This window comes from Oncorhynchus tshawytscha, linkage group LG02, assembly GCF_018296145.1.
Source record: "Oncorhynchus tshawytscha isolate Ot180627B linkage group LG02, Otsh_v2.0, whole genome shotgun sequence".
Taxonomy (NCBI): domain Eukaryota; kingdom Metazoa; phylum Chordata; class Actinopteri; order Salmoniformes; family Salmonidae; genus Oncorhynchus; species Oncorhynchus tshawytscha.
The window spans coordinates 11659051-11686391 of NC_056430.1; the positions used below are offsets into that span (position 1 = coordinate 11659051).

Consider the following 27341-nt stretch of genomic DNA (forward strand, 5'->3'; position numbering starts at 1 on the left):
AAAACAACAAAAATTAACAGTAAACATTACACATACAGAAGTTTCAAAACAGTAAAGACATTACAAATGTCATATTATATATATATACAGTGTTCTAACAATGTACAAATGGCTAAAAGACACAAGATAAAATAAATAAGCATAAATATGGGTTGTATTTACAATGGAGTATCTCTCTCTCTATCTCTCTCTCTCTGAGTATCTTTCTCTCTCTAAGTATCTCTCTCTCTCTGAGTATCTCTCTCTGAGTATCTCTCTCTCTAAGTATCTTTCTCTCTCTGAGTATCTCTCTCTCTCTGAGTATCTCTCTCTCTGAGTATCTCTCTCTCTAAGTATCTCTCTCTCTCTGAGTATCTCTCTCTCTGAGTATCTCTCTCTCTAAGTATCTTTCTCTCTCTGAGTATCTCTCTCTCTCTGAGTATCTCTCTCTCTAAGTATCTCTCTCTCTCTGAGTATCTCTCTCTCTGAGTATCTCTCTCTCTGAGTATCTCTCTCTCTGAGTATCTCTCTCTCTCTCTAAGTATCTATCTTTCTCTATCTGAGTATCTCTCTCTCTGAGTATATCTCTCTCTAAGTATCTTTCTCTCTCTGAGTATCTCTCTCTCTCTCTGAGTATCTCTCTCTCTCTCTGAGTATCTCTCTCTCTCTCTGAGTATCTCTCTCTCTCTGAGTATCTCTGAGTATCTCTCTCTCAGTATCTCTCTCTCTGAGTATCTCTCTCTCTCTAAGTATATTTCTCTCTCTGAGTATCTCTCTCTCTGAGTATCTCTCTCTCTCTCTCTGAGTATCTCTCTGAGTATCTCTCTCTCACTCTGAGTATCTCTCTGTCTCTGAGTATCTCTCTCTCTCTCTCTGAGTATCTCTCTGTCTGAGTATCTCTCTCTCTGAGTATCTCTCTCTCTGAGTATCTCTCTCTCTAAGTATCTTTCTCTATCTGAGTATCTCTCTCTCTCTCTGAGTATCTCTCTCTCTGAGTATCTCTCTCTAAGTATCTTTCTCTCTCTGAGTATCTTCTCTCTCTCTGAGTATCTCTCTCTCTGAGTATATCTCTCTCTAAGTATCTCTCTCTCTGAGTATCTCTCTCTCTCTGAGTATCTCTCTCTCTAAGTATCTTTCTCTCTCTGAGTATCTCTCTCTCTCTAAGTATCTCTCTCTCTCTCTCTCTCTGAGTATCTCTCTCTCTCTGAGTATCTCTCTCTCTCTCTGAGTATCTCTCTCTCTCTCTGAGTATCTCTCTCTCAGTATCTCTCTCTCTGAGTATGAGTCTCTCTCTCTCTCTAAGTATCTTTCTCTCTCTGAGTATCTCTCTCTCTGAGTATCTCTCTCTCTCTCTGAGTATCTCTCTCTCTCTCTGAGTATCTCTCTCTCTCTCTCTCTCTGAGTATCTCTCTCTCTAAGTATCTTTCTCTCTCTGAGTATCTCTCTCTCTGAGTATCTCTCTCTCTAAGTATCTTTCTCTCTCTGAGTATCTCTCTCTCTCTGAGTATCTCTCTCTCTAAGTATCTTTCTCTCTCTGAGTATCTCTCTCTCTCTGAGTATCTCTCTCTCTGAGTATCTCTCTCTCTAAGTATCTTTCTCTCTCTGAGTATCTCTCTCTCTGAGTATCTCTCTCTCTGAGTATCTCTCTCTCTAAGTATCTCTCTCTCTCTGAGTATCTCTCTCTCTGAGTATCTCTCTCTCTAAGTATCTTTCTCTCTCTGAGTATCTCTCTCTCTCTAAGTATCTCTCTCTCTCTCTGAGTATCTCTCTCTCTGAGTATCTCTCTCTCTAAGTATCTCTCTCTCTGAGTATCTCTCTCTCTAAGTATCTTTCTCTCTCTGAGTATCTCTCTCTCTGAGTATCTCTCTCTCTGAGTATCTCTCTCTCTCTAAGTATCTCTCTCTCTCTCTCTGAGTATCTCTCTCTCTCTGAGTATCTCTTGCTCTGAGTATCTCTTGCTCTGAGTATCCCTCTCTCTCTTTCTCTAAATTCAATTAAATTCAAGGGTTTTTATTGGCATGGGAAGCATGTTTACATTGCAAAAGCAAGTGAAATGGATAAACAAAAGTGAAATAAACAATCAAATGTGAACAGTAAATATTATACTCACACAAGTTCCAAAAGAATAAAAACATTTCAAATGTCATATTATGTCTATATACATATACAGTGTTGTAATGATGTGAATATAGTACACAAGGGAAAATAAATAAATATGGGTTGTATTTACAATGGTGTTTGTTCTTAAACTGGGTCACCTTTTCTTGTGGAAACAGGTCACAAATCTTGCTGCTGTGATTGTACACTGTGGTATTTCACCCAATAGTTATGGGAGGTTACCAAAATGTGATTTGTTTTCAAAATCTGTGTGGGTCTGTGTTATCTGAGGGAAATACAGTGCCTTCGGAAAGTATTCAGACCCCTTGACTTTTTTCACATTTTGTAACGTTACAGCCTTAATCTAAAATGGGTTAAATAGTTGTTGTTTTTTCCCCTGATCAATCTACACTCAATACCTCACAATGACAAAGCAAAAACTGTTTTTTAGAATTTAAAAAAAATGTATTAATAATAAAAAACATAAATAACTTATTTACATAAGTAAGACCCTTTGCTATGAAATTCGAAATTGAGCTCAGGTGCATCCTGTTTCCATTGATCATCCTTGAGATATTTCTACAACTTCATTGGAGTCCACCTGTGGTAAATTCAATTGATTGGACATGATTTGGAAAGGCACACACCTGTCTTTAAAGGGTCCCACAGTTAACAGTGAAGGTCAGAGCGAAAACCAAGCCCTGAGGTCGAAGGAATTGTCCGTAGAGCGCCGAGAAAGGATTGTGTCATTTCTTTTTGTTTTCTCATGATTTGGGTGGGTCTAATTGTGTCGCTGTCCTGGGGCTTTGTTTATGTTTGTGAACAGAGCCTCAGGACCAGCTTGCTTAGGGGACTCTTCTCCAGGTTCATCTCTCTGTAGGTGATGGCTTTGTTATGGAAGGTTTGGGAATCGCTTCCTTTTAGGTGGTTATAGAATTTAATGTCTCTTTTCTGGATTTTGATCATCAGCGGGTATCGGCCGAATTCTGCTCTGCATGCATTATTTGGTGTTTTGCGTTGTACAAAGAGGATATTTCTACAGGATTCTGCATGCAGAGTCTCAATTTGGTGTTTGTCCCATTTTGTGAATTCTTGGTTGGTGATCGGACCCCAGACCTCACAACCATAAAGGGAGATTCTCTCTTTCTCTCTCTCTTTCTTTCTCTTTCTTTCTCTCTCTATCCTTTTCTCTCTCTTTCTCTTTCTCTTTCTCTTTATCTCTTTCTCTCTCTTTCTCTTTCTTTCTCTCTCTCTTTCTTTCTTTTTCTCTTTCTCTCTCTCTTTCTCTCCCTCTCTCTTTTTCTCTCTCTTTCTCTCTCTGTCATTCTCTCTCTACTGTGTGCGTGTCTCATCACAGTCCGTGTTGTGCCGTGAGGTGTAGTTTTATCTGTTTTTAAATCTGATTTTACTGCTAGCTTGTTCTTAATCCTGCCTTCTTAACAACATTATCAACAAGGCAGGTCTTACAGGCCCTAGTTTTCTCGCACATAGACTACTGTTCAGTATCGTGGTCAGGTGCCACACAGAGGGAATTGGGAAAATTGTAGTTGGCTCAGAACAGGGCAACACGGCTGGCCATTAAAAGTACACGGAGATCTAACATTAATGACACGCATGTCAAGAGAGAGATTGACTTTAATACTTGTTTTGTAAGAGGTGTTGACAAGCTGAATGTACCGAGCTGTCTGTTTAAAATACTAGCACACAGCTCAGACACCAATGCATACCCCACAACAGGAATGTTTTTTTTTCTCGCCTGAGTAGCCTAGTTTCACTGCCCAAAAATTATATTAAACCATCTAGTGAATTCTTCACAATTTTCGATGTACAAATAAAAGTTTTATAGGTAAGATGGCTAAATAAAGAGCAAAATTATTGATTATTATTTTTGAGCCCTGGTCCTATAAGAGCTCTTTGTCACTTCCCACGAGCTGTGTTGTGACAAACTCACTTATTCTTATGTTTAATAAATGTATCGTATAGTGTGCGTGTGTGTGTGGCAGGCTTATAATGATATCGTGCACCAGCTGTTCTTTACAAAAAGATACAGTCCTCCGCCCCTTGTTTTACCAGACACTGCTGTTCTGTCCTGCCGGTACAGAGTATAACCAGCCAGTTGCATGTTGATAATGTCGTCGTTCAGCCACGACTCGTGAAGCATAAGATGTTACAGTTTTGAATGTCCCGTTGGTATTTTAATCTTCTGCATCATTGATTTTATTCTCCAAAGATTGCACGTTTGCTAGCAGAATGGAAGGAAGTGGGGGTTTATTTCGATCGCCTACGAATTCTCAGAAGGCATCCCGCCCTTTGGCCCCTTTTTCTCCACCTCCTCTTTACGCAAATCATGGGGATCTGGGCCTGTTCCCGGGGAAGCAGTATATCGTTCGCGTCGGGCTCGTCAGACCTGTTAAAGGAAAAAAAGGATTCTGACAGTCCGTGGTGAGTAATCGCAGTCCTGATGTCCAGAAGTTATTTTCGGTCATAAGAGACGGTAGCGGCAACATTATGTACAAAAGAAGTTTAAAAATCAGTTAAAACAACGCAAAAAAAACCACAAAAAAAACACAATTGGTTGGGAACACGTAAAACATCAGCCTTCTTCTCTAGCGCCATCTAAATGTTGTGTTGTGGACATGTGGTGGTGTAGGGATGTTATATGATAGACTGTTTTATCTTTAGTTTGTTCAGTACAAACACAGTTCACTGTTTTATCTGTTGTTTTCTATGCAATGTGGATGGTTTGATGTGTATGGACCCCAGGAAGAGTAGCTGCTGCCTTGGCAACAGCTAATGGAGATCCCTAATAAATACTAATATTACAGGTGCCTCAAAGGACCACTTGTTGTGATGACTGGACAATGTCAACAGGACCAGAGTATTTCCTATGGTAGAGTACAGTACACTGTCAACAGGACCAGAGTATTACCTATGGTAGAGTACAGTACAATGTCAACAGGACCAGAGTATTACCTATGGTAGAGTACAGTACAATGTCAACAGGACCAGAGTATTTCCTATGGTAGAGTACAGTACAATGTCAACAGGACCAGAGTATTACCTATGGTAGAGTACAGTACACTGTCAACAGGACCAGAGTATTACCTATGGTAGAGTACAGTACAATGTCAACAGGACCAGAGTATTACTTATGGTAGAGTACAGTACAATGTCAACAGGACCAGAGTATTACCTATGGTAGAGTACAGTACAATGTCAACAGGACCAGAGTATTACCTATGGTAGAGTACAGTACACTGTCAACAGGACCAGAGTATTACCTATGGTAGAGTACAGTACAATGTCAACAGGACCAGAGTATTACCTATGGTAGAGTACAGTACACTGTCAACAGGACCAGAGTATTACCTATGGTAGAGTACAGTACAATGTCAACAGGACCAGAGTATTACCTATGGTAGAGTACAGTACACTGTCAACAGGACCAGAGTATTACCTATGGTAGAGTACAGTACAATGTCAACAGGACCAGAGTATTACCTATGGTAGAGTACAGTACAATGTCAACAGGACCAGAGTATTACCTATGGTAGAGTACAGTACACTGTCAACAGGACCAGAGTATTACCTATGGTAGAGTACAGTACACTGTCAACAGGACCAGAGTATTACCTATGGTAGAGTACAGTACAATGTCAACAGGACCAGAGTATTACCTATGGTAGAGTACAGTACAATGTCAACAGGACCAGAGTATTACCTACGGTAGAGTACAGTACACTGTCAACAGGACCAGAGTATTACCTATGGTAGAGTACAGTACAATGTCAACAGGACCAGAGTATTACCTATGGTAGAGTACAGTACAATGTCAACAGGACCAGAGTATTACCTATGGTAGAGTACAGTACAATGTCAACAGGACCAGAGTATTTCCTATGGTAGAGTACAGTACACTGTCAACAGGACCAGAGTATTACCTATGGTAGAGTACAGTACACTGTCAACAGGACCAGAGTATTACCTATGGTAGAGTACAGTACAATGTCAACAGGACCAGAGTATTACCTATGGTAGAGTACAGTACAATGTCAACAGGACCAGAGTATTACCTATGGTAGAGTACAGTACACTGTCAACAGGACCAGAGTATTACCTATGGTAGAGTACAGTACACTGTCAACAGGACCAGAGTATTACCTATGGTAGAGTACAGTACACTGTCAACAGGACCAGAGTATTACCTATGGTAGAGTACAGTACACTGTCAACAGGACCAGAGTATTACCTATGGTAGAGTACAGTACAATGTCAACAGGACCAGAGTATTACCTATGGTAGAGTACAGTACACTGTCAACAGGACCAGAGTATTACCTATGGTAGAGTACAGTACACTGTCAACAGGACCAGAGTATTACCTATGGTAGAGTACAGTACACTGTCAACAGGACCAGAGTATTACCTATGGTAGAGTACAGTACACTGTCAACAGGACCAGAGTATTACCTATGGTAGAGTACAGTACACTGTCAACAGGACCAGAGTATTACCTATGGTAGAGTACAGTACACTGTCAACAGGACCAGAGTATTACCTATGGTAGAGTACAGTACACTGTCAACAGGACCAGAGTATTACCTATGGTAGAGTACAGTACACTGTCAACAGGACCAGAGTATTACCTATGGTAGAGTACAGTACACTGTCAACAGGACCAGAGTATCACCTATGGTAGAGTACAGTACACTGTCAACAGGACCAGAGTATTACCTATGGTAGAGTACAGTACACTGTCAACAGGACCAGAGTATTACCTATGGTAGAGTACAGTACACTGTCAACAGGACCAGAGTATTACCTATGGTAGAGTACAGTACAATGTCAACAGGACCAGAGTATTACCTATGGTAGAGTACAGTACAATGTCAACAGGACCAGAGTATTACCTATGGTAGAGTACAGTACAATGTCAACAGGACCAGAGTATTACCTATGGTAGAGTACAGTACAATGTCAACAGGACCAGAGTATTACCTATGGTAGAGTACAGTACACTGTCAACAGGACCAGAGTATTACCTATGGTAGAGTACAGTACACTGTCAACAGGACCAGAGTATTACCTATGGTAGAGTACAGTACACTGTCAACAGGACCAGAGTATTACCTATGGTAGAGTACAGTACACTGTCAACAGGACCAGAGTATCACCTATGGTAGAGTACAGTACACTGTCAACAGGACCAGAGTATTACCTATGGTAGAGTACAGTACAATGTCAACAGGACCAGAGTATTACCTATGGTAGAGTACAGTACACTGTCAACAGGACCAGAGTATTACCTATGGTAGAGTACAGTACACTGTCAACAGGACCAGAGTATTACCTATGGTAGAGTACAGTACAATGTCAACAGGACCAGAGTATTTCCTATGGTAGAGTACAGTACACTGTCAACAGGACCAGAGTATTACCTATGGTAGAGTACAGTACACTGTCAACAGGACCAGAGTATTTCCTATGGTAGAGCCATTCTGACTCACAATGCATCCGGCAACAGCCTTAACAAAAGCTATGCACATAGATTTGTAATGAACTGCTCATTGGTTGCATGTGGACAGACTTGAGAAGCGTGACAGATTGATGTATGATGTGGAATGTACAGATTCTGTGGAATTTGCGATGGGATGAATGTGTCGTTTGGTGACACATAGGTGGAGAAAAATTACATTTCAAGGTGAATTACTTTCTTTGCACCATAAATGTCCCATTAGCACTGCATATTACACGGTCGTTATAGAAATGTGTGTAAAATATATATATATATAATGATTTCATCATGTGGGCCATATAAAAGGAACATGACTAAATAGATTTCATTCACATATTGAACACTGACACTAAGACTGAGTGAACACCCACACGTTCTCTGTCACTCACTGGAGAATACAAACAATGGGTGAACACACAGGCAAAATCATACATACCTTCACTAAAATAAATGATTCACCAATTACACTGTTGCAATAGGAAGAGACAAGGTGCCATTGACAAACCCCAAACTCCCTTTGTCTGAATCCAACTACAGTATTTAGCTGAATGAATGAATGATACCGAATGCTGAATGAGATCAGTGAGCGAAAATTAAGATTAAATCGCACATGATCACACAAACTCACTCTAAAAATCTGTGTTGGTCGGTGCCCCCTCTAGCTGTCCAGAAGTCTTTTTTGGTAACTTAGAGTGTTAAGCGTGCCTCAGCTAACAAATACATGAACTTGGTGAGTGCATTAAGTGAATCAGAAGTACTCCCGAGTGGCACTGCATCTCAACGCAAGAGGCGTCACTACAGTCCCTGGTTCGAATCCAGGCTGTATCACATCTGGCTGTGATTGGGAGTCCCATAGGGCGGCACACAATTGGCCTAGTGTCATCCGGGGTAGGCCGTCATTGTAAATAAGAATTTGTTCTTAACTGACTTGCCTAGGTACATTTAAAAAAAATCAAGGCCACTTCTTTCTCATAAAGTGTCTAAGAGCAGGAGTGCTGATCTAGGATCAGGTCTTCCCTGTCCATGTGATCTAAAAGGACCAGTATTCAGTCATAGTGCTGATCTAAGATCAGGTCATCACTGTCCATGTGATCTAAAGGACCAGTATTCAGTCATAGTGCTGATCTAAGATCAGGTCCTCCCTGTCCATATGACCTTATTCTGTATGATTTAAAAGGTGAAAATGATCCCAGATCAGGGCTCCTACTCTGAGACATTGTGAATACAGTGTTTTTACCTCTATGTAGAGGGAAAGTGTGCACACACATTAAAAAAAGTACACATTCGTTCTTGTTTAATGTAATGATCCATGTATTATTGAATTCAATATACTGTAATCAGGCAGCTCCAATGTTTCAGCTGCTGCCATTCTCAAGGTACTGTGGACATTTTACCTCAGGATGCAGTGAAACATGCAGCAGTGTAACCCACCCTTCCAGTGTTCAATAATACAGTAGAGTCTTGTTAGGGCTCAGTCCCTCTCCAACCCTCAACAGGCTCCCACTGCTCTACAACAGAGGAGTGTGTGTGTGTGTGTCCTTGAGTTTTCTAGCCCCTCACAGGCAAGCAGATGCAGTGTCTGTTTCTCAATACAGCCTAGTTGTGTCCTTGGCTGGGATCTGGTTAGAGATGGAAAGGAAGGTGAGGACACTACAGGGAGAAAAGGGCTGGTTGGTAATGTTTGATTCTTCCTCTGTGCTTCTGTGATTACCTGAGAGGGAGGCGGGACGCAGAGGAGAGAGATGAATGTGATGCACAGTTAGTCATTTAGCAGACACTCTTATCCAGAGAAACTCAGTTAGTCATTTAGCAGACGCTCTTATCCAGAGAGACTCAGTTAGTCATTTAGCAGATGCTCTTATCCAGAGACTCAGTTAGTCATTTAGCAGATGCTCTTATCCAGAGACTCAGTTAGTCATTAGGCAGACGCTCTTATCCAGAGAGACTCAGTTAGTCATTTAGCAGACGCTCTTATCCAGAGATTCAGTTAGTAATTTAGCAGACGCTCTTATCCAGAGAGACTCAGTTAGTCATTTAGCAGATGCTCTTATCCAGAGACTCAGTTAGTCATTTAGCAGATGCTCTTATCCAGAGACTCAGTTAGTCATTTAGCAGACACTCTTATCCAGAGACTCAGTTAGTCATTTAGCAGACGCTCTTATCCAGAGACTCAGTTAGTCATTTAGCAGACGCTCTTATCCAGAGATTCAGTTAGTAATTTAGCAGACGCTCTTATCCAGAGAGACTCAGTTAGTCATTTAGCAGACGCTCTTATCCAGAGAGACTCAGTTAGTCATTTAGCAGACACTTATCCAGAGATTCAGTTAGTCATTTAGCAGACGCTCTTATCTAGAGACTCAGTTAGTCATTTAGCAGATGCTCTTATCCAGAGACTCAGTTAGTCATTTAGCAGACGCTCTTATCCAGAGATTCAGTTAGTCATTTAGCAGATGCTCTTATCCAGAGACTCAGTTAGTCATTTAGCAGACGCTCTTATCCAGAGAGACTCAGTTAGTCATTTAGCAGACACTTATCCAGAGATTCAGTTAGTCATTTAGCAGACGCTCTTATCTAGAGACTCAGTTAGTCATTTAGCAGATGCTCTTATCCAGAGACTCAGTTAGTCATTTAGCAGACGCTCTTATCCAGAGATTCAGCTAGTCATTTAGCAGACGCTATTATCTAGAGACTCAGTTAGTCATTTAGCAGGCACTTATCCAGAGAGACTCAGTTAGTCATTTAGCAGACGCTCTTATCCAGAGAGACTCAGTTAGTCACTAGATAGCTCGGTGGGACAAGACCAAACAGATACATTTTAGTGACTCTAAAATGGAAGGAAGGAAGGAAGGAAGGAAGGAAGGAAGGAAGGAAGGAAGGGAGGAAGTGGTGTTTTATGACCTGAGGCCTTGAAAACAGCACTGCCTTGCTCGTATGTGACGGAATACAGAATCTAGCTCCGATTCATCACTCATCTAAAATAGACCAAATAGACCAAAAAAATGCACATGCGGCACATGCACGCACACACACAGCATTATGGACTCAAGTGGTTTCTCGCATCACTTAACACAGACTTACAGACACACCCACATCGACACATACCACACATACACTGAGGGGGCATCAAAATGCACGTAGTCCTAAACCCTGTACGCTAATATACACTGGAGTACAGGGTCATTCATAACCATTAACAACAACAACACCATTAGCCAACGCATGATAACACCGTGCAGCTGATCTATTCATCATTCATCCAGCTAGCTAATGTTTCTAAAGAGTGGCTGGATGAGGAGTGATGAACAGATGTTGGAGCTTAATTTGATCACCCTGTTGCAGGATAACTTTTCTGCAATGGAGGAAGTGTAAAACGTGTAGTTTATTTGAGGATTAAATAGGATTTTGAAGTTTGTAATTTCCACTTCAAAATGTCAGACTTGATTTTTCCTTAAACAAAAATGTATCAACCCCTAAACAAATGTCCATTAATTATAATCCACATAATAATTCACATTTCCAGTTGCTTCAGGATTATTTTCCTGCTGTAGTAAACTGGCTCAAATGAAGACCCCACATCTGTATGTAGAATGAAAATGACCTCCATAATAGACAAACAAAGAGCAGAAATCTACCAGGGTAGATGCCTCTCATTGTTTTCAATCCAAGTGCAACTTTCCTCACTCAAAGAATTGACCATCATGTTTTTTAAAGGATGTGAAGTAGAAAAATGTAAATAGCAGGGACGCAGTTGAAGAACTGCATTCCAATTTCTGCGATACCGACAACTCCTTGTCTTGTATTACTCAGCCGCACCCTACCTTGGTTGAATACAGATATAGCAGTTCCCACCCAAAACCCCTCCACTGTCAGAGAATCTTCCCTATCCATGTTATATATTTCAATAACCCCTTACCATAACGCATGGCCAGTTAGGACGCAATAGGAGCTGAACACTACTTGCGGAGTGTTGTTCGTTATCACATTTTTTTTTTTAAATGTGTGTACTTTAAAGGTGTTGCCAAACATCACACCACTCACTCACTCACTCACTCACTCACTCACTCACTCACTCACTCACTCACTCACTCACTCACTCACCACACACAAAAAAACGTAGGATATTCAAACAAGTGGATTTTGTTTCCATTACGTGTCCCCAACTGACTACAACAAGAATAGCACTACTGGAGATGAAAGGCTCCCGGTCCACTGGGGTTAACTCACCTGCAGGAGACGGTGATCTCTACTTTAGTGGCGGGGATGTTCCCGGTGATCGGGTCGAACTCGTACACCGAGGCCATGTCCTCCAGCTTGTCCATCACGTCCCCCTCCATAGGGGCAAGCGCGAGGGCGAGCGCGCGGGGCGGCTCGGGAGCGATCCGTGACTCGCACAGCCTGGCCCCGGTCGAACGCGTGTTGGGTGGTGATTGTGTCGTTTCCAAACTCCCGGTGGGTCGCGAGAACACTGAGAGAGCCAGCCAGGGAGAGAGAGACAGAGAGAGAGATTCAGGGAAACTGGACACCAACAGCCCTCTGGAGAAGCGCACTTGATGAACTATCCATAGATAGTGGAGACCTACCGTTCTGCCACGCTAGCTACAGCTGATACCGCAACGCTCACGGTAACAGCAAGCAGCGCATCATAGGGGAGTAACCTGGTGACCTGCTCTCTGCGTGTCAAGAGGAGCTCTACTCCATCGGCTGATGAGCAAACTGAGCGGACCGGAGACTGAAGAGAGAGAACGCGGTTTCTACACTACACTACTACTCTCTCCTCCACCTCCCTCCATTTCCCATCCTCCCTCCCACATGCGATTCCACGCGGGCGTTCCCAGCCAGCCTCCCGGCTATATGCGCACAGCTGGATGCTTCTGTAATGCCTTCATTCAGGTGTCATAGCTGGTCATCTATTTTGACACATATATCCGTGGTGTTTATGTGGATTCACCTTAAAGCTACATTATAAAAATAGCCTCGTTTATTCTGTCTGTCATATTTTGCTGAATCCATCGTATGCATTTTGCAGATAGTTAATGACACCGTCTGCCATTTCAGTTTTGTCGATTCATTCAGTCAGTGTTATCATTACATTACTGTGAGAGTGGCAATACATCTTCATTAAAAGTGCGCCTCGTTTCAGCACCACAGTAGTGGACAGCTCCCCCGTCGCCTGCGCTGTTAGAGCTGCTTTTACAGGGCTACAACTCGTTTTCTGTGGAGGTTCATGAACACACAGGGAATCTGCAGACGGTCTCTAAGCCACAGAGGATAGTGATGCTTTTTCATCTGTAAAAGTGACCCTCCACCTCCAATAAGAGCTCTATTGTTCTCTCTTCTTTTCTTTCCTCTCTCTCCCCTCGCTCTCTCTCTCTCACACACACACACACCCCAGCACACACACCAACACACTAGGGAGGCAAAGTAAGGCAGTCAGCCAGAGAGCGGTTGGTTGTTTCCCTCTCTATACTAGGAAATTATTGAACACGGAAATCAATTTACCCCGTCTCTGTAACATGGGCTCACCCTGTCTCTGTCTGTAACATGGGCTCACCCTGTCTCTGTCTGAAACATGGGCTCACCCTGTCTCTGTCTGTAACATGGGCTCACCCTGTCTCTGTCTGTAACATGGGCTCACCCTGTCTGTAACATGGGCTCACCCTGTCTCTGTCTGAAACATGGGCTCACCCCCTGTCTCTGTCTGTAACATGGGCTCACCCTGTCTCTGTCTGTAACATGGGCTCACCCTGTCTCTGTCTGTAACATGGGCTCACCCTGTCTCTGTCTGTAACATGGGCTCACCCTGTCTCTGTCTGTTTCTGTCTGTAACATGGGCTCACCCTGTCTGTAACATAGGCTCACCCTGTCTCTGTCTGTAACATGGGCTCACCCTGTCTCTGTCTGTAACATGGGCTCACCCTGTCTCTGTCTGAAACATGGGCTCACCCTGTCTCTGTCTGTAACAGGAACTAGGCTGACAGTGACAACTCTCTCTTTCTTGTGTGCATACACAGACACCACCTCCCCTGTTAAATGACTAGCATCTGTAAAGTGCATTGTGGTCATGGTCAGGTGGGTGGGCAAGTTAGTGCAGATGTGTTCAATCAAGGGTTTGGCAAGACCTGGCAGAGAAAATGCAGGAACATGAAGAGTGAGAACATTTCTATTTGTAATTGTGATATTATTAGTTACAATTGTCCCTGTGATACCACTGTGCCAGTTTCTGGTCAACCCTCACTTCCCACTCATTCTTCTTCAATGTTCTTCAATTTCTTTGGTTCTTGGGAGGAGAGGGGGTGATAGGGTTCAAAGGTTATCTCATTAGAACTGCTGGTGAGCATCTTATGAACAGGATAAGGAGCTTCCAGCCATGCCAGACCAGCAGGTGGTCATGGTGGTGCACATGTTCAGCTGCTGCCCACACCAAGAGTTTTACACAGTTGTCTTTCACTTTCACTCTCTCTCTCTCTCTCTCTCTCTCTCTCTCTCACACACACTCTCTCTTTCTCTCTCGCCCCCTCTCTCTCTCTCTCTCTCTCTCTGATTCCTGTTCCAGTGGTCTAATTACTGTATTTCTGCTCCTAGCTTGCGTCATGGCGAACAAAAATATTGCCTTTCTGGAAGCAATTAGGCAAATCACACTATTAGTGGGTGTCGTCGGGGACAAATGACGACCACGGACAATCATTTCTGTAATGGACAGAAAGGTCAGCAATAACATCCTCCCTGTCTGTATTGTATCTTTAAGATAACCTTCTCATTCTCATAATCAGTGCTGTGGTAATAACATCCATTAAAACCAACACAACAAACTAGAAACAGAGCGAGTGTATTGAGCTGGGAAGCATTGTACAGATCCAACCCCATCTGTTCTGGGTATTTATACATTCCACTGCTAAAAGCTATGTCATGGGGGCTTCCGGTAGGGCGCAGAGCTGATCAGTCGCATCCTTTTTTTAGCTCCGCTACAAATTTGAAATACATCCTGAAATAAGTTCATCCTCAAGCTTGGTGTACCAGGAATACGTTTATTAGCTTCCGAAACCCACAATGCTGAAAAGGAAAAGTCACACCAAAAAGCCAGACTTAACGAGTGAAAGTTTAGAGTCTGAGGACGAAGGTATCGTGCTAGCTTCATGTGCTAGTGGTGGAAGCAGGACTGAGGCAATAAACACGTGCAGTGACATTAGAGCCAAAGATATCCTCAAGGCCATCAAAGATAGGAATGCAGAATTCTCTATCAAATTTGAAAATGTACTGTCTGCAGTAGACAATGTTAAGAAAGTCAAAGAATGTGCTGGCCAAATCTCTCAGGCTGAGGTACGCATCTCTGGAACCGAAGACAACGTTATGGCCCTGCAGGCAACGACCACCGCTCTTGAGGAAAAGGTTGAATCGCTTACCTCTAAACCAGTTGATTTGGAGGGCCGCAGCAGGAGATTGAACTTGAGACTTGTACATCTCCCCGAAGGTGCTGAGGGGAGCGATGCTTGCTCATTCCTAGAGCGGTGGCTTCACGAGGCTCTGGAGATGGAGCCACTCCTCTCTCCTTCGATCATTGAGAGAGCTCATCGGATTTCTGGCCGAAACTCCGACCCCAACGCAACCCAGAGGGCTCTGATAATGAAGTTCTTAAACTATAAAGATAAGATTCGCGTGGGGAATGCAGTCAGGGCGAAAGTGAGAACTCCACAAGAATCGGCAAGTTATGTTCTTCCCAGATCTCTCCATGGAAGTCCACAAGCAGCAGAAACGCTTTGACAGTGTCAAGCAGCGGCTACGGGCTAATTCCGGTATGGAATTATCTTTCCAGGGCGTCTGAGGGTCTCCCACGGCGATCGTTCCTACATTTTGGAAACACCAGTCGAGGCGGACCAGTATCTTGAGAAGCTAGGCAGAGGTGTGGAAGCGGAGCTGAAGAAGTGGCAATAGCAACGGAAAGTTCAACTTTGATTTATGTTTCCAACTATTGCTTTTGGTTTTGTCTAAACAGGTATTTAAAGTTTGAGCCAGTTCACTGTGTTATAATTTATCTAGTAACATAGGACTGTCTATTGAGCTATGATAACATGGCCAGTTTAGAAGTAGGCCTAGCCTTATTATAATTTAATGTACAGTCATGGCCAAAAGTTTTGAGAATGACACAAATATTAATTTTCACAAAGTTTTCTGCTTCAATGTCTTTAGATATAGTTGTGAGATGTTACTATGGAATACTGAAGTATAATTACAAGCATTTCATAAGTGTCAAAGGCTTTTATTGACAATTACATGAAATTGATGCAAAGAGTCAATATTTGCAGTGTTGACCCTTCTTTTTCAAGACCTCTGCAATCCGCCCTGGCATGCTGTCAATTAACATCCTGACTGATGGCAGCCCATTCTTGCATAATCAATGCTTGGAGTTTGTCAGAATTTGTGGGGTTTTGTTTGTGCACCCGTCTCTTGAGGGTTGATGACCACAAGTTCTCAATGGGATGAAGATCTGAGGAGTTTTCTGGCCATGGATCCAAAATATCGATGTTTTGTTCCCCGAGCCACTTAGTTATCACTTTTGCCTTATGGCAAGGTGCTCCATCATGCTGGAAAAGGCATTGTTCGTCACCAAACTGTTCCTGGATGGTTGGGAGAAGTTGCTCTCGGAGGATGTGTTGTTCTTTATTCATGGCTGTGGCAAAATTGTGAGTGAGCCCACTCCCTTAGCTGAGAAGCAACCCCACACATGAATGGTCTCAGGATGCTTTACTGTTGGCATGACACAGGACTGATGGTAGCGCTCACCTTGTCTTCTCCGGACAAGCTTTTTTCCGGATGACCAAAACAATCGGAAAGGGGATTCATCAGAGAAAATGACTTTACCCCAGTCCTCAGCAGTCCAATCCCTGTACCTTTTGCAGAATATCAGTCTGTCCCTGATGTTTTTCCTGGAGAGAAGTGGCTTCTTTGCTGCCCTTCTTGACACCAGGCCATCCTTCAAAAGTCTTCGCCTCACTGTGCGTGCAGATGCGCACTCACACCTGCCTGCTGCCATGCCTGAGCAAGCTCTGTACTGGTGGTGCCCCGATCCTGCAGCTGAATCAGCTTTAGTAGACGGTCCTGGTACTTGCTGGACTTTCTTGGGCACCCTGAAGCCTTCTTCACAACAATCTCCTTGAAGTTCTTGATGATCCGATAAATGGTTGATTTAGGTGCAAGCTTCCTTGCCTGTGAAGCCCTTTTTGCGCAAAGCAATGATTACGGCACATGTTTCCTTGCAGGTAACCAACCATGATTGACAGAGGAAGAACAATGATTCCCAGCACCACCCTCCTTTTGAAGCTTCCAGTCTGTTATTCGAACTCAATCAGCATGACAGATTGATCTTAGTCATTGTCAACTCTCACACCTGTGTTAACGAGAGAATCACTGACATGATGTCAAATGGTCCTTTTGTGGCTTGGCTGAAATGCAGTGGAAATGTTTTTTGGGGATTCAGTTCATTTGAATGGCAAAGAGGGACTTTGCAATTAATTGCAATTCATCTGTTCACTCTTCATAACATTCTGGAGTATATGCAAATTGCCATCATACAAACTGAGGCAGCAGACTTTGTGAAAATTAATATTTGTGTCATTCTCAAAACGTTTGGCCACGACTGTACAATGAAACTTGCTTTTATGCATCGGAACTTGCAGGTTTATTTTATTTAGGCCTATATGAGGCTAGATCATGGTGGCCTTATATTCTGGCTCACTCCTGGTATTGTTTTGGTTCTTTGTTAAATGGTGAACACAGTGTAATGACAAGTGGCGGGCAGAAGGTGTACAGAGTGGGGGGGGGGGACGACGCAGAGGCGGCTCCTCACGTGTGTGTGGCTCTGAGCACCTTATACGGAGTGTCACTGAGAGGGGGAGGTCTGTTAGACTTTTAGACTTTGGGGTAAGAGGGTTAATCACACATTTGTGGTTCATTGTTAGGTGTTTTTGTACGTTGACGTGCTTTAAAGTGTCCTTTGTGTTTTTGTTTATGGTGGTAACAGAGCACTGTTGGTATATTCGGCTGATCCAATGTGGGGCAATGTTTAAATTCAAGTGTCCCTGGTAAATTCGATGACTCATAGTGTTAAGGTTAAATTTACATCCTGGAACTGTAGGGGATTAAATAAAATCGCCAAAATAAAACAGTTAATAAGTAGATTAAAACAACTTAAGGCGAAGATCATATTTTAGCAAGAATCACATCTATTATCTTGCAACATTCCTAAGATATGCAAGAGGTGGCCTGGGCAGGTCATTGCAGCCTCATTTAGTTCCCATGTGAGTGGAGTTATTATTATTATTATTTTTACTATCCATAAGCCCATTCCATATCAGATTGCAAACAATTTGTGATCCCACCGCAGATTAAAAACTCAGCAAAAAAAGAAACGTCCCTTTTTCAGGACCCTGTCTTTCAAAGTTAATTCATAAAAATCCAAATAACTTCACAGATCTTCACTGTAAAGGGTGTAAACACTGTTTCCCATGTTTGTTCAATGAACCATAAATAATTAATGAACATGCACCAGTGGAACAGTTGTTAAGACACTAACAGTTTACAGACGGTAGGCAATTAAGCTCACAGTTATGACAACTTAGGACACTAAAGAGGCCTTTCTACTGACTGAAAAACGCCAAAAGAAAGATGCCCAGGGTCCCTGCTCATCTGCGTGAACGTGCCTTAAGCATGCTGCAAGGAGGCATGAGGACTGCAGATGTGGCCAGGGCAATGAGTTGCAATGTCTGTACTGTGAGACGCCTAAGACAGCGCTACATGGAGACAGGACGGACAGCTGATTGTCCTCGCATTGGCAAACCACGTGGAACAACACCTGCACTGATCGGTACATCCGAACATCAGTCCTGCGGGACAGGTACAGGATGGCAACAACTGCCAGAGTTACACCAGGAACGCACAATCCCTCCATCAGTGCTCAGACTGTCCACAATAGGCTGAGAGAAGCTGGGCTAAGGGCTTGTAGGCCTGTTGTAATGCAGGTCCTCACCAGACATCACCGGCAGCAACGTCGCCTATGGGCACAAACCCACCGTCGCTGAACCAGACAGGACTGGCAAAAAGTGGCCAGCGAAGAGCCCGGATCTCAATTCCATTGAGCACGCCTGGGACCTGTTGGATCGGAGGGTGAGGGTTAGGCAAGTGCCTTGGTGGAAGAGTGGGGTAACATCTCACAGCAAGAAATGCAAATGAATTACTTATAAATCATACAATGTGATTTTCTGGATTTTTGTTTTAGATTCCGTCTCTCACAGTTAAAGTGTACCTATGATAAAAATTACAGACCTCTACATGCTTTGTAAGTAGGAAAACCTGCTAAATCAGCAGTGTATCAAATACTTGTTCTCCCAACTGTAATATTGCCACCAGCTGCAAGTTTTTATAAAATACCATGGCAAAACATGAAATTACTTGAAACTAAAACTCTGGAGAGAAATTTCTCACTAATTCCACAGGTACACATAAGGAGTTCCTCAGGGCTCAACATAACAGAGCTTTTGCGGGTAGCAAGCTTATTGAGACTAAACCAATCCTATTAGGACCAGGGTGAAAAAGCTGGGAAGCCGTTGGCCTGGCGAATCAAACCGCTACAAGCAGAGAGAGCAGTCAATTAAATTCAGGATACAGGGGAAGCTGTGACGGTAGACCCTCGGGAGATAATACCTTTAAATCCTTTTATGAACAATTATATGTATCAGAGTATCCTCCTGAAACTGACACCCAGGCTAACCTTTTAGATTGGAGTTTCCCAATATTTCATATGAATCTAAGGATATTCTTAATGCTGAGCTGACTGGAGGAAATTTCCAATGCAATTGATAGTATGAGGGCATCTGGGCCAGATGGGCTGCCCATTGACATCTACAAGAGATTTAAGAACAAACTGCACTCCCCTCCTGAATCTTACGAAAATGGTCTCCTGCCCCCTTCTTTAAGAAGGAGCTCTGATCACTCTGCTCCTAAAACCCGGAAAGCTGCATACCAAATGTGATTCCTATCGTGCTATTTCTCTTTTGAATTCTGACACTAAGGTTCTTTGTAAAGCACTTGGAAGGAGGATGGAGGGTTTCCTCCCAGATGTGGTGGGTAGAGACTAAAATGGCTTTATTCAAGGTTGTCGTCGTGAAGGATTTCATAATGTTAGGAGAGTGCTAAATGTTCTACATGCTAGATTTGGGTCGTCAGAAACTGCGATCCTGTCATGGGACGCAGAGAAGGCTTTCGACAGGGTTCAGTGTCCCTATCTTTTTGAAGTGTTAACTTCTTATGGTTGTGGTGAGAGCTTTTGTAAATGGATAAAGATAATATATATACAGTGGGGCAAAAAGTATTTAGTCAGCCACCAATTGTGCAAGTTCTCCCACTTAAAAATATGAGAGAGGCCTGTAAATTTCATCATAGGTACACTTCAACTATGACAGAGAAAACAAATCCTGAAAATCACATTGTAGGATTTTTAATGAATTTATTTGCAAATTATGGTGGAAAATAAGTATTTGGTCAATAACAAAAGTTTATCTCAATACTTTGTTATATACCCTTTGTTGGCAATGACAGAGGTCAAACGTTTTCTGTAAGTCTTCACATGGTTTTCACACAATGTTGCAGGTATTTTGGCCCATTCCTCCATGCAGATCTCCTCTAGAGCGGTGATGTTATGGGGCTGTTACTGGGCAACACAGACTTTCAACTCCCTCCAAAGATTTTCTATGGGGTTGAGATCTGGAGACTGGCTAGGCCACTCCAGGACCTTGAAATGCTTCTTACGAAGCCACTCCCTCGTTGCCCGGGCGGTGTGTTTGGGATCATTGTCATGCTGAAAGACCCAGCCAGGTTTCATCTTCAATGCCCTTGCTGATGGAAGGAGGTTTTCACTCAAAATCTCACGATACATGGCCCCATTCATTCTTTCCTTTACACGGATCAGTCGTCCTGGTCCCTTTGCAGAAAAACAGCCCCAAAGCATGATGTTTCCACCCCCATGCTTCACAGTAGGTATGGTGTTCTTTGGATGCAACTCAGCATTCTTTGTGCTCCAAACACGACGAGTTGAGTTTTTACCAAAAAGTTATATTTTGATTTCATCTGACCATATGACATTCTCCCAATCTTCTTCTGGATCATCCAAATGCTCTCTAGCAAACTTCAGACGGGCCTGGACATGTACTGGCTTAAGCAGGGGGACACGTCTGGCACTGCAGGATTTGAGTCCCTGGCGGCATAGTGTGTTACTGATGGTAGGCTTTGTTACGTTGGTCCCAGCTCTCTGCAGGTCATTCACTAGGTCCCCCTGTGTGGTTCTGGGATTTTTGCTCACCATTCTTGTGATCATTTTGACCCCACAGGGTGAGATCTTGCATGGAGCCCCAGATCGAGGGAAATTATCAGTGGTCTTATATGTCTTCCATTTCCTAATAATTGCTCCCACAGTTGATTTCTTCAAACCAAGCTGCTTACTTATTGCAGATTCAGTCTTCCCAGCCTGGTGCAGGTCTACAATTGTGTTTCTGGTGTCCTTTGACAGCTCTTTGGTCTTGCCCATAGTGGAGTTTGGAGTGTGACTGTTTGAGGTTGTGGACAGGTGTCATTTATACTGATAACAAGTTCAAACAGGTGCCATTAATACAGGTAACGAATGGAGGACAGAGGAGCCTCTTAAAGAAGAAGTTACAGGTCTGTGAGAGACAGAAATCTTGCTTGTTTGTAGGTGACCAAATACTTATTTTCCACCATAATTTGCTAATTAATTAATTAAAAATCCTACAATGTGATTTTCTGGATTTTTTTTCCTCATTTTGTCTGTCATAGTTGAAGTGTACCTATGATAAAAATTACAGGCCTCTCTCCTATTTTTAAGTGGGAGAACTTGCACAATTGGTGGTTGACTCCATACTTTTTTGCCCCACTGTATATATATATATATATATATACAAATCCCACTGCAGAGATACTTACTACTAATACGGTATCCAAAAACCTTTGACATCTGCAGGGGTTTTAGGCAGGGCTGCCCTCTTTCTCCTCTCCTGTTTATCCTAGCCATTGAGCCTCTAGCCATAGCTGTTAGGTCAAATATTTCAGGTATCAGAATAGATCAGATTGGAACATCGGATTGCTCTTTATGCAGACAATGTAATTTTGTTTCTTACAGACTTGTGCAATTCCACACCCGCACTTTTGGACCAAAATAAATAATGCAACATCCTCAATTATGATGCTGAAGGAGGAGGAAAGATGACCTACACTTCTGACTTCTTTTTGTGAATGCAACGGAATGCTTTACATATCTCTGCATTCATATTTTGCCAGAGATTGACCGCATAGTCTCAACTATGACCCTGTCGCGGTCTTCTGGTCAGACTCCGGAGACGGGCACATCGTGCACCACTCCCTAGCATTCTTCTCGCCAATGTCCAGTCTCTTGACAACAAGGTTGATGAAATCCGAGCAAGGGTAGCATTCCAGAGGGACATCAGAGACTGTAACGTTCTCTGCTTCACGGAAACATGGCTAACTGGAGAGACGCAATCCGAAGCGGTGCAGCCAGCGGGTTTCTCCACGCATCGCGCCGACAGAAACAAACATCTTTCTGGTAAGAAGACGGGCGGGGGCGTATGCCTTATGGCCAATGTGACATGGTGTGATGAAAGAAACATACAGGAACTCAAATCCTTCTGTTCACCTGATTTAGAATTCCTCACAATGAAATGTAGACCGCATTATCTACCAAGGGAATTCTCTTCGATTATAATCACAGCCGTATATATCCCCCAAGCAGACACATCGATGGCTCTGAACAAACTTTATTTAACTCTCTGCAAACTGGAAACGATTTATCCGGAGGCTGCATTCATTGTAGCTGGGGATTTTAACAAGGCTAATCTGAAAACAAGACTCCCTAAATTTTATCAGCATATCGATTGCGCAACCAGGGGTGGAAAGACCCTGGATCATTGTTACTCTAACTTCCGCGACGCATATAAGGCCCTGCCCCGCCCCCTTTCGGAAAAGCTGACCACGACTCCATTTTGTTGATCCCTGCCTACAGACAGAAACTAAAACAAGAAGCTCCCACGCTGAGGTCTGTCCAACGCTGGTCCGACCAAGCTGAATCCACACTCCAAGACTGCTTCCATCACGTGGACTGGGAGATGTTTCGTATTGCGTCAGACAACAACATTGACGAATACGCTGATTCGGTGTGCGAGTTCATTAGAACGTGCGTTGAAGATGTCGTTCCCATAGCAACGATTAAAACATTCCCTAACCAGAAACCGTGGATTGATGGCAGCATTTGTGTGAAACTGAAAGCGCGAACCACTGCTTTTAATCAGGGCAAGGTGTCTGGTGACATGACTGAATACAAACAGTGCAGCTATTCCCTCCGCAAGGCTATTAAACAAGCTAAGCGTCAGTACAGAGACAAAGTAGAATCTCAATTCAACGGCTCAGACACAAGAGGCATGTGGCAGGGTCTACAGTCAATCACGGACTACAGGAAGAAATCCAGCCCAGTCACGGATCAGGATGTCTTGCTCCCAGGCAGACTAAATAAGTTTTTTGCCCGCTTTGAGGACAATACAGTGCCACTGACACGGCCTGCAATGAAAACATGCGGTCTCTCCTTCACTGCAGCCGAGGTGAGTAAGACATTTAAACGTGTTAACCCTCGCAAGGCTGCAGGCCCAGACAGCATCCCCAGCCGCGCCCTCAGAGCATGCGCAGACCAGCTGGCCGGTGTGTTTACGGACATATTCAATCAATCCCTATACCAGTCTGCTGTTCCCACATGCTTCAAGAGGGCCACCATTGTTCCTGTTCCCAAGAAAGCTAAGGTAACTGAGCTAAACGACTACCGCCCGTAGCACTCACATCCGTCATCATGAAGTGTTTTGAGAGACTAGTCAAGGACCATATCACCTCCACCCTACCTGACACCCTAGACCCACTCCAATTTGCTTACCGCCCAAATAGGTCCACAGACGATGCAATCTCAACCACACTGCACACTGCCCTAACCCATCTGGACAAGAGGAATACCTATGTGAGAATGCTGTTCATTGACTACAGCTCAGCATTCAACACCATAGTACCCTCCAAGCTCGTCATCAAGCTCGAGACCCTGGGTCTCGACCCCGCCCTGTGCTACTGGGTACTGGACTTCCTGACGGGCCGCCCCCAGGTGGTGAGGGTAGGCAACAACATCTCCTCCCCGCTGATCCTCAACACTGGGGCCCCACAAGGGTGCGTTCTGAGCCCTCTCCTGTACTCCCTGTTCACCCACGACTGCGTGGCCACGCACGCCTCCAACTCAATCATCAAGTTTGCGGACGACACAACAGTGGTAGGCTTGATTACCAACAACGACGAGACGGCCTACAGGGAGGAGGTGAGGGCCCTCGGAGTGTGGTGTCAGGAAAATAACCTCACACTCAACGTCAACAAAACTAAGGAGATGATTGTGGACTTCAGGAAACAGCAGAGGGAACACCCCCTATCCACATCGATGGAACAGTAGTGGAGAGGGTAGCAAGTTTTAAGTTCCTCGGCATACACATCACAGACAAACTGAATTGGTCCACTCACACAGACAGCATCGTGAAGAAGGCGCAGCAGCGCCTCTTCAACCTCAGGAGGCTGAAGAAATTCGGCTTGTCACCAAAAGCACTCACAAACTTCTACAGATGCACAATCGAGAGCATCCTGGCGGGCTGTATCACCGCCTGGTACGGCAACTGCTCCGCCCTCAACCGTAAGGCTCTCCAGAGGGTAGTGAGGTCTGCACAACGCATCACCGGGGGCAAACTACCTGCCCTCCAGGACACCTACACCACCCGATGTTACAGGAAGGCCATAAAGATCATCAAGGACATCAACCACCCGAGCCACTGCCTGTTCACCCCGCTATCATCCAGAAGGCGAGGTCAGTACAGGTGCATCAAAGCTGGGACCGAGAGACTGAAAAACAGCTTCTATCTCAAGGCCATCAGACTGTTAAACAGCCACCACTAACATTGAGTGGCTGCTGCCAACACACTGACACTGACACTGACACTGACTCAACTCCAGCCACTTTAATAATGGGAATTGATGGGAAATGATGTAAATATATCACTAGCCACTTTAAACAATGCTACCCTATATAATGTTACTTACCCTACATTATTAATCTCATATGCATACGTATATACTGTACTCTATATCATCGACTGCATCCTTATGTAATACATGTATCACTAGCCACTTTAACTATGCCACTTTGTTTACATACTCATCTCATATGTATATACTGTACCCGATACCATCTACTGTATCTTGCCTATGCTGCTCTGTACCATCACTCATTCATATATCCTTATGTACATATTCTTTATCCCCTTACACTGTGTATAAGACAGTAGTTTTGGAATTGTATGTTAGATTACTTGTTGGTTATTACTGCATTGTCGGAACTAGAAGCACAAGCATTTCGCTACACTCGCATTAACATCTGCTAACCATGTGTATGTGACAAATAAAATTTGATTTGATTTGATTTGATTCAATAACTCAATCGATAGATAGATGGTCATCTTAACCTACACTACAATTCAAAAGTTTGGGTTCACTTAGAAATGTCCTTTTTGAAAGAAAAGAAAAAACATTTTTTGTCCATTTAAAATGACATCAAATTGATCAGAAATACAGTGTAGACATTGTTAATGTTGTAAATGACGATTGTAGCTGATTTTTTAATGGAATATCTACAAAGGCGTATAGAGGCCCATTATCAGCAATCATCACTCCTGTGTTCCAATGGCACACTGTGTTAGCTAATCCAAGTTTATCATTTCAAAAGGCTCATTAGAAAACCCTTTTGCAATTATGTTAGCACAGCTGAAAACTGTTGTCTGATTAAAGAAGCAATACAACTGTCCTTCTTTAGACTAGTTGAGTATCTGGAGCATCAGCATTTGTGGGTTCAATTACAAAATGTCAAAATGTCAAAATGTCCAGAAACTAAGTACTTTCTTCAAAAACTTATCAGTCAATTCTTGTTCTGAGTAATGAAGGCTATTCCATGCAAGAAATTGCCAAGAAACTGATGATCTCATACAACACTGTGTACTACTCCCAGAACAGCGCAAACTGTCACTAACCAGAATAGGAAGAGGATTGGGAGGCAACGGTGCACAACTTAGCAAAAGGACAGGTACATTAGCGTCTAGTTTGAGAAAAAGATGCCTCAAGTCCTCAACTGACAGCTTCATTAAATAGTACCCGCAAAACACCAGTCTCAACGTCAACATTGAAGAGGCGACTCCGGGATGCTGGCCTTCTAGGCACAGTTCCTCTGTCCAGTGTCTGTGTTCTTTTGCCCATCTTAATCTTTTCTTTTTATTGGCCAGTCTGAAATATGGCTTTTTCTTTGCAACTCTGCCTGGAAGACCAGCATCCCAAAGTAGCCTCTTCATCACAACTGGTGCATTGTCAGCACTGTGCTGAGAGCTTTTGATAATGCATCTCTTTAATACCAAGAGGTTACAGTGTTAAAATAAATATATTTTTATCATATCTGTTGTCAGTAGTTATAGCTGTATGCTGTGGCACATAAGGCCTTGGCCCCATCAGATAAGACTTGGGTAATATAGCTTGACACACACACACACACACACACACACACACACACACACACACACACACACACACACACACACACACACACACACACACACACACACACACACACACACACACACACACACACACACACACACACACACAGTGTGAGAAGGCTTTGACCCCATCAGATACTAGCTAATGTTTTACTGATCCAACCGGACTGATGATCAAAGGTCCATCGTTCTCTCTCTGCAGGGCACACCCTCACATCTCATCTGTCTTCTCTGTGTGTCGGTAGGACTGAAAGACCAACGAGTACATGTGTGTGGAACCTCTGGTTTCCCTGTGAGGAGTTTGTGTTTGTGGCGTGTTCTAAGTCTACGTGTCTACGTCTGGGACATCATCAAGAGCACCAGTTCTCTCCCTTGACTCGGACGTCACCATGGTTGAGTTGGCCTTTTACCCGGCGGTGGCGTTGATATATTTCTTCGGCGTGCTGCGTGCCAGTCAGGAAGACCGGGTGGAGCTGGCAGAGAGCGCCAGCGTCAATGTCTTCTGTCTGTTCGTCCTGGCACAGCCACTCTGCTTGGTGGTGGGGCACTACACCGGCATGCTCATGTATCTCATCACAGCCCTGGTGTCTTACAGCTTCCTGCCATGGAAGGAAACAGGAAACCCAGCTGTAACGGGTCAGAGCGGGAGGGATGAGACTGCAGATACTGCAGAAGGAGAGGAGCAGAAGAAGAAAGGGAAGAAGACAAACTGAAAAGACAGTGTGCGATACCTTACTGAATCTGTAGTCAGAGGAGGAGAGTGTTTACCTATGATCATCTGTAGAGTAACAAAGTGAAGTAAATCAGGATAAGGATTGTGTTCTTCAATGTTAGTGGACTTTGATGTCATTCTGACAGGGAAAAGAAACACGCTTCTGTTGCAAAGGCTGCTGTGAGAAATGGATAGAGAGATTGAGAAGGTATTGTGTGTTCTAACAGTAGAGAAGCTGGTTTATTGGAATGTAGCTATCAGAGTGTCTATGATGCTTCTATGATGAAGCTAAATATGACACACACGGTCTTGTATAGCTAACCTTGTGGGGACACAATTCAGTCCCATTCAAA

The 27341-nt window shown here is 43.5% G+C and overlaps 1 protein-coding gene across 1 annotated transcript in view; it reads right to left on the reverse strand.

Moving 5' to 3' along the window:
- LOC112240385 (copine-5-like) overlaps positions 1 to 12619 on the reverse strand; it is a 291942-nt gene extending 279323 nt beyond the window's left edge. Inside the window, exons 1-2 of the mRNA XM_042330249.1 lie at positions 12171 to 12619; positions 11815 to 12055 (exon numbers count right to left, since the gene is read on the reverse strand). Of these exons, the coding sequence (XP_042186183.1) occupies positions 11815 to 11924 (110 nt within the window). The 5' untranslated portion in view covers positions 11925 to 12055; positions 12171 to 12619. The remainder of the gene's footprint in view (positions 1 to 11814; positions 12056 to 12170) is intronic.
- Between the last annotated feature and the right edge of the window lie 14722 nt (positions 12620 to 27341).